The 8,266-nt window shown below is 40.5% G+C and overlaps 1 protein-coding gene across 1 annotated transcript; it reads right to left on the bottom strand.

The window, feature by feature from the left end:
- Nucleotides 1-3,039: 3,039 nt before the first annotated feature.
- Nucleotides 3,040-8,054, bottom strand: DLX5 (distal-less homeobox 5). The gene is made up of 3 exons (XM_044065907.1): nucleotides 7,514-8,054; nucleotides 5,786-5,970; nucleotides 3,040-3,682 (listed from the first exon to the last, which is right to left on the bottom strand). The coding sequence occupies exons 1-3, from the start codon at nucleotides 7,893-7,895 to the stop codon at nucleotides 3,362-3,364; spliced, it is 888 nt and encodes a 295-aa protein (XP_043921842.1). The 5' UTR covers nucleotides 7,896-8,054; the 3' UTR covers nucleotides 3,040-3,361.
- Between the last annotated feature and the right edge of the window lie 212 nt (nucleotides 8,055-8,266).

The raw sequence follows: 8,266 nt of genomic DNA, 5'->3' as shown, positions 1-8,266 counted from the left end.
GACTGCATGCTAAATATTATACATGCATAACAACTATGCTGCAATATATTTATTTATTTATTTTTACTGGACTCTTCTTGTACCCCGGGCATGTCTGAAAGAGGTCAAAAGACCAGCCCACCCACTCAGTCATCAAATCGTAAAATAAATAATAATGAAAATTGAAAACACTTCTGATGGTTCTTGAGTAAACTAAAAGGGCTTCGGTCCTATTTTGCAGGAAAATTATTCCTCTCTCTCCTATCTCTCTAATGGCATATTTGCCTGGGAGGGAGTACATGTTTAATAGCCCACACCTTGCATTTTACTCCAAGCTTTATACTGCTAAACTACATAACCAAAGCAATGTTGTAGACCTAAATTCATTCCGTCATTTGGTCTGGATAGGTACACATTCACAACATAACATGCTGTTCATAATAAGGACTGAAGTTCGCTTGGTTACTCATCAGGAAAAGGAAACTTCAATTAAGTTGCATACAAATTCAGATGGAGTGCCATCGTCCTGTTTCATGCAACTTTTCGGCACTTGCCTGATTCGCCCTATGTGTAGCTGATTAGTATAAAACTTGGCACTACCGTTTATTCTTAATATTTGATATTTAAGTAGATATCTACACGGCAATACAATACACAAAGAAACGGTGTACGGGAAACTGATCTCCAACTACAGCCCTCCACCTATAGCTTCTCATTAAGCCTACCCTAAATTGTATAGCTTACACATGGGTCAGATTATATAAATAATGACTATACATTATAATGTGCACAAAATAAATGCTACGTGTTCCCCACAATAAGCCACAATTCTTAATTAGTTTATTTAAAACCAACACTGCGCGCACCCCCCCCCCCCCCAACACACACACATAAGCACTCACATACAAACATCTGAGGCATCGAAGTTGGTTTATGGACCACATGCTATTCGCTCAAATAAACAGAAAACACATGTGTCTCTGCTGTCATTGTATTTCAAGAGGAGCTGGCTGGCTTGCTTATTAAGGAACATAACCTGAACACTAATCGTAGTGCAGAACGCATTTTATATATGGCTGTAATACTTAATACTGAGCTGTACTGCGTTATTTGCATATTTGCTTACAGCTTTGTAAACAAAGTGCAGAGAGCGCAAGAACAAACAGCTTCTAAATCAGGAAGCCAGATGTAAGGAGTTCTGCTTGCCAGCAGGTTCTGCGCCTAGTCCTGGTGAGGGCGTCTGTGATTCCCAAATCGCGGCAGCACATGGGGTTTAGGGCTTTCAGGCCAAGGCCTCTCCCAGCAGAGTCTCTGTGTCGGTTTGAGGTGGGTCGTGGCCGGGAGCGGCTCAGCTCTGGAGCCGCTTTGCAGCCACAGGAATGCGCTCTGCTTCTGATCTGTCTGCCGCCCCCAAGCCTGCTCCCTCCAGCTCCAAGCTGTTAATTGTAGGGAAGAAGAAAGCAGAAGCTGAGGCCAGTCTGTTAGGCACCAGGAAAAAAATGCTGAATGTGGAAAAAGCACTCCCACCGCACACACATAATTTTACATGCAGCTTTACCACCCGACACTACTTAGGTCAACTGTATTGTTAAAGAGACTGTAAAGCCAATATGAATTTTCAAAACTAGAAGCATGCACGCCATAGTGCCGGAAAGTTATAAGAATGTCGTGTTGATTTCTGGAGTTACAACACAGCAAAACGCATACTATTAGGGTCCTCTTGAGTACGTGTGTGTGTGTGTGTGTGTGTGTGTGTGTGTGTGTGTGTGTGTGTGTGTGTGTGTGTTGGAGGGGCAGATGCATTATTAAGCATACTAGTGAAAGAATCGCTGGGACAAGTTTAATCCAAACCATTTTTTCAAACAACCTGGTCATATTCATTTCTTTATAACCGTTTCACTGGCACAAGCAGAATAATATTAATAATTTCCAGAAAAATAAATCGGCTAACTTGTCTTCTGTCTTCGTAGCAATTAAGTCAAATGTAATTCTCGGATGTCTGAACACCTTTCACAAAATGTGCCCATTTTAAGAATCCCTTAAAATATGTGACGTGCATACCTCTCAACCTCCTAGACCAAGAAATATGGACAAAGGCACGGATAATGAGGGAACAAAGGCTCAGAAATAGGGACACTTTTTTTAAATATTGCTTTTACAAACGTAAAAAGTTCATAGAATAACAGTTTTTACATTATCGCGACTTTTTTGAAAGATATGAAGACTAAAACTCAAATGTCTGACATTATTTTCTGACTTCAGTCCTCAGTGATTTGCCACTGATTTGCCTGAAAACCACAATTTTTATGAGAAATAGACCAACAATAGGGGCAACAAATCTGGACATTCTGCTCAAATCTGGACAGTTGAGAGGTATGGTGACGTGATTTATACCTATTTAATATTGCATATTCCGAGACAGTCCAGAAGTGAAGATGATGGGCAGATGGGGAGTTATGGGCTACACAATATACGATGCCTGACTACAACGCCGTGCCTTATAGAAATATGCTAAAATGTTGCACAGTGAAATACATTCATTTTGGAATGCTAAGCTTTATGGTAAATGCCATGTGTTTTCTCAGCAAGCACTTTTCCTTATACCCTAATTACCGTTCCTATCTTCCAGCTTAACTAGAAACGGATAACAAGTATACTGCTGCGCTGTTTAAATAATGCCCACCAGTCCAAAGCAGCTACCAGTCCTATCAGCTCTGGTCAAGTGTATGCAGGTTATATCTCTAAATCTGTCACAGGCCACCTCTCTAAACCTGCCACTAGCTTTAATTAATTATAAATAGCATTCAGGTCGAGCTCGACTATTTAAATAGATAGTGGCATGTTTCCACAAGCAGATCAAACGATGCACAATGCTTTTCAATGAGTTAATGCAAACGTAGTTGCCCACAACACTGGTCCAAAGCAAGCACTCATTAACACTCACACACCCCATATATTTTCGAATATTGCAAAATCGGTATCCAAATGATTTCAATCTTAAGCACAGGTTGCAAATCTTAAAGCATACCCATGCAGCTAACGACACATAAAGAAGCAACGTTTTAGATCAGATCTCCTCGGTGTCAATAATTTTATTTATCCAGAATATACAGTTCAATTCTTCTATCTACAGATATTTACAAGGTTAGAACAACATTGTAAAAACGTCTCTGGAAAAATGAGGTCATAAAATTCAAGGCACCACAGAAAGTGTCCACGCTTGCAACAAATTAGTCCTTGGGATCAAACTCCTTCAGAACGCAAATAAATTACAGGCACAATCTCGCCATAGAGTTCGCAGTGTTTCATTGTTCTAAATAATCCCCAAAATGTTCCTGTGTCTTCATAAAACCTTCACTGTATAAGTCCATGCAGAAAACAGTTAATAAATAGTCCCAGACGCTAGTGCCAACGGATGTTGCAGGGAGCTGTGAGGCTGCAAGTGAGGGGCCACAGAGTTTGTGTACCAAGGGTTGGCAGGGTCTAGATAGCTCGGGGCTGGGGATGGATTTGACGGTGGTGCATGAGGGTGAGAATGGCTGTTGATGGACCTGGAATGGCCTTGAGGTTCCCAAATCACAGGAGACTGAGGCGAATTGCAAGCCATTGGATCACTTGAGCTCGGGCTATGCTCTGGAGGCATCTCTCCATTCTTCATGATCTTCTTAATCTTGGACCGTTTGTTCTGAAACCAAATTTTAACCTAGAAGAAGAAAAGCAACAAGCTCATTAGGGGATAGCTTCTGTCACTTGTCCACCCTTCCTAGTTATTATAATAGCATAGTATATTCAAAATAGGAAGACCAGCTAATCCATCTAAACTTTCCCAAAACGAAAGGAAGCATGCACAATCAGAAAAGGAATCACACTGTTTAACCCATAAACCTGTCTGGACAGTGGAAGAAGTAAAATAATAGCAAACCAGCCTTTTTATTGTAATAGGAGTAAACATTTCAGTGTTTAAAATGCTGCAAAAAATTGTGATGAAAAATCAATTCAATGACTATAACCCCGCCAAAGCTACTGAGACAACTATCTCAACTTTTACTAAAACATAAAATCAAGTAAAAAGTGACAGAGAATGAAAGCGGTGTTCCCATTTATCTGTGTGCGTCTACTGAAGTTTATTCCAGCGATTCTGTCTGTGTATATATCTTTAATCTCTAAATACATCACCAAACCAAAACTATTGCTATTCACCGTGCTTAAAAATAACTACCTGCACCTAACCTTAAACTGAACATACCTTTTGCGCTATCATTAACATCGGATTACTCTTACAAACTCTTGTATGAAATTATCAAGCATTGTAGCAAAGTATAACATAAAAGGCTGGCGTATGTGCACACAGACTCACACTCATACAAACACAAACACATGCAGAAACACACACACACACACACACACACAAATCAATTTCGAAGAGAACAATGAATGCAATGTTGTGTTTACCTACTAAGGACACGATGTAATGACAAAATACACCTGCATCTAACAGGGGGAGGGGGGGGGGTAGCCTAGAGCAAAAAATTGTAAAGAAGAGCTTCAACGAAACTCACAAACATCTAGGAAGGGTGTCTACACAGTAATTAAAAGATGTAATCCAGTGTGTTTGATGAAGCACCTTTTTTCTCCATGCGTGTGAGCAGACAGTAGTACTCAGAACAGAAATTACACACATTCATAAACAACTTTCAGCCGCTTTTGCACAACAGGCATAAATACCAGGCCGCTAAAAATGCAAACATAAACCATCAACATGACCAAAAACAGTCATACAACGAAAATGTGCTTAATAGAATGGAAGGAGTTTCATACAGAATGTCATACATAAACTTAAAATAGCTTTATTGTTTCTGTTAGCACTTCGTTTGCTTTAGCTATTGTTATGTGACTGCATTTGAAGGAAAACCGTATGTACTCCTGTCGCTGTTCAGCTGCTTCTTTAAGTTGGTTTATATATAAAAAGGGATAGCTGTACATCTAGGTATTGTTTTTAAAGAAGCTCACCCCTTCCTCTTCCGTGTAATTTAAATCTGATGATCCAGATCTCAGTTATGAATAATGGTGGATTTTGTAGTATTTGATATATATATATATATATATATATCTGCTGGCTCACAGAGCCGCTGATAAATACTGTTATTAATAAACTAGCTACATCTTACAATGTCCAGTGACTATGGGTTACACTTGAGTACATACTAATGGGTCATATTGGTGACAGTTACAACTGTGTAAGTCAAATTCAAAATTATTTAAGCACAGTATTCAGCAGCACCTGTTAAAATGACAACAGACATACTAACATCACAATACAGACTCCATCATATCGGTTAACTCCTACGACATTGCACTAATGTGTGTGTGTGTGTGTGTGTATATATATATATACATACGCTTACACCTAAACACATTCCTAAAAAACAAAGCATCTCAGTTCTCAACACAAACGCTAATGTGTTGTTTTATTACAAAATAGACATACAACTGGGGAAACACAACTCAGTGCCGTAAATCTGTAATTACCGTTATAAGTATCAAAACTAAGTTACTTAAACCAACCACTAAACGCACTAAATACAGTTAACAATAGTAGAAATACTAGATCGCAAAGCTTATCCACCCGTTTATGTTCGCACACAAAACATTTTAATGATTTTTTCCAGAGAGTAGAAAAGAAAGCATGGGGTCAGTAAACAAGTTATGCAAGTAACACCTGCAGTCTTGGTCTGTGCATGCCATTATCACCGCGGCTCTTCCTAATTTTACGCAGCAATACTGGACTTCAGTGAAGGTCACCTACCTGGGTCTGAGTTAGTCCTAGGGATGCTGCCAACTCTGCTCTCTCGGGCAATGCCAGATACTGGGTTTTCTGAAATCTTCTCTGTAGAGCCGCTAACTGGAAGCTGGAATAGATGGTTCGGGGTTTCCTTATTTTCTTCGGCTTGCCGTTTACCATCCTTACTTCGGGCTCCACTATATCCTTTTCTAAAAGACAAAATAGGTATATACATTAATATCTAACACAAAAGGGGAGCGCTGTGTGCACACATTTAAACCTAAAGCTGAATGATCGCTTTACTTCTTGTGTTATACGCCACAATCTTATTAAACATTAAAGGGTGAAAGGTAGCTGCAATTTTAGTTGTGAGCACATCGTATGTGAAAGCTAAACGTGTAACCAAAAAGTATATGAAATGCAACATTTACTATCGTTTTAGTTATATGCATCTATTTTTTCAGTATCCGTTTCGGACTACAGGGCATATGTTAATGAAATGTACCGACCATCAATTGTTGTTGGAAAATTAAACTGTAATTAACTCTTAAATAGGGTAAGCAGTCAAGGACTGCATTTTTGCTCTAATGAGTGCATTTATTTATGCAGCCTTGGTTCAGTGCTAGTGCCATTTAGGCGGGATTCTGCTGCTTTGTTCGTTCAAAAAAATCTGTTCTTGTGTTTGTGCATAACTTACAAAAAACTGAAGGAGACTATAAGATGGATGTCTTTAAGTTTCAACACACGGCTCTTAACCAAATTATTACAACAGGGAGAATATGTGGTATATTACTTTTCGTGTATGAGTTGCACAAATACATCACTATAAAGAAGTGTGACAATGAAAGACTATCAATTTCATTCACGATAACTAGTGAGCACACTGAAGATTCAATCTTTCTTATTATGCACGGTACGGTGTAGTTAAAAGTAATTTATTAATACTGAATTTCTGGGTTTCATTTAGTGTGCACATACAGATCAAAAGTGAATTTGTTTGAATTTGCAATTGCCTCCTTTCCCGCTGAAACTGTGCCGTTTTGTGTGTATGCATTTGTGCGTGAATTCATATGCAACAACTATCCTCTGACTAAAAGTCAGATCAGAATCAATACAATGCAGCCCGGTGTAAATACAATACAATAACTAATTACAAGTTAAAACGATGCAGTCATTAATACAGAAACTGGGGACATTCTGCCCTTGGAAATTAAATTAAGGAAAGAGTGAGAAAATAGAACCAGAGTGCCAGCTGACTACAACCCATTCCAATACAACGCATTGTGTGTGCGGAGACTTTGTGCAAAAAAAAAAAAAGCGGAAAATGTGGCATATAATGCGGCATATGACAAACATGCTTTGTTTACTGGCACATAATGGCAAAGCATGCTTTGTTAACTGCTTTGGTTACAAACTGGTGCCTGAGCGGTCAGCAAGCAGAAAATTAGCAAGGTTTTGGCAGTTAAAGGTCAACATCTATGTGTTAATGCTTCTAAAACTGAAGGAAAGTCGAAAAGATTGGGTCACTGTGGCCGTTGTGCAGGCAGCAAAACTAAAACGCTGGCTCCTCCACGGCCTTAGTTATATAGTTGTATGTAAATGAAATGAGTCTTAGAAAAGAGTGTTTAATTACGGGCTTATTTGTTATAGTTAGCAAGCAAGCTGTCTCGGTGAAAGAAAGATGGCTAGACCCGAAGGAGAGACATCCCGATGAGATGGCCATACAGGGGCTATGACTGAGCTGTTCCTCACCTGGCTGGCTGGCGGCTGACTGTACCCTGCTGTAAGCGCCGCTGCTGTACTGGTGGTGATGGTAGGGGGTGGCGTAGCCATACTCCGCATAGGCTTTGGCGCCCGGGAACCCCCCGGTGGTGGCCGATCCATTCATGTTGTGGTATTGATACTGATAGGCGTTGAGAGCCTTGCTGTAAGACGAAGAGCCGGGCGAGCAGTAGCCATGGTGGGCTCCGCTCGTTGGGCTGTAATAGCCCGCCTCAGTGGCGGTCGACTCGGGCAACGTGGGCGACTCTTGCGACGGGTGGTGCATGATAGCAACGGTAGGCTGGAAGGTTGGCTGGAAATCACTGTTGCTGGACCGGATAGTTGGGACCCTCCGCTCGAATACTCCACTCATAGTTTGGAGGCTCGGCTGCTGCTGCCGGTTTTACTTGTGTGTTTCTGTACTTGTGTATGTGTGTCGAGCTGTATAATAAAGTTATTCCTGCTGCTGGTACTGTAGTACTAAGAAAGGCTCTCTTAGAAAGAGTGCTGCTGGAGGCCAGCAAAGTCTTGAATAAATCCTTACTTGCTCTCTTACGCACAGTAGGGTGGATCTTAGCTGAGCAATCAGGCAGCAGCAACACCAACTCGTTCAACTAGTTGAGCACAACAACCGGAAAAAAAAAATCTCCAGCCCTCTAAGTCACTCCCACCTTAAAGGGGCTGCCTCAGGAGATTTCAGCAGCTTCATGCGAGCAGTCCACCTATGGACAGGACCTAAGTGTA

This window comes from Protopterus annectens, chromosome 3.part0 (genome assembly GCF_019279795.1).
Source record: "Protopterus annectens isolate FY-2018-M chromosome 3.part0, PAN1.0, whole genome shotgun sequence".
In the NCBI taxonomy this organism is placed as follows: Eukaryota; Metazoa; Chordata; order Ceratodontiformes; family Protopteridae; genus Protopterus; species Protopterus annectens.
Note: the sequence above shows the minus strand (reverse complement) of the source record. Positions and strands in the feature narration are given on the sequence as shown.

What these genes read in the sequence shown, in the direction of transcription:
- DLX5 (XM_044065907.1), bottom strand. Translation starts at nt 7,895, where the DNA reads ATGAGTGGAGTATTCGAGCGGAGGGTCCCAACTATCCGGTCCAGCAAC. An exon ending in GTCAGCCGCCAGCCAGCCAG is followed by an intron (nt 5,971 to 7,513) that starts GTGAGGAACAGC and finishes TTTGTCTTTTAG; the next exon opens with AAAAGGATATAGTGGAGCCC. An exon ending in TAGGACTAACTCAGACCCAG is followed by an intron (nt 3,683 to 5,785) that starts GTAGGTGACCTT and finishes TTCTTCTTCTAG; the next exon opens with GTTAAAATTTGGTTTCAGAA.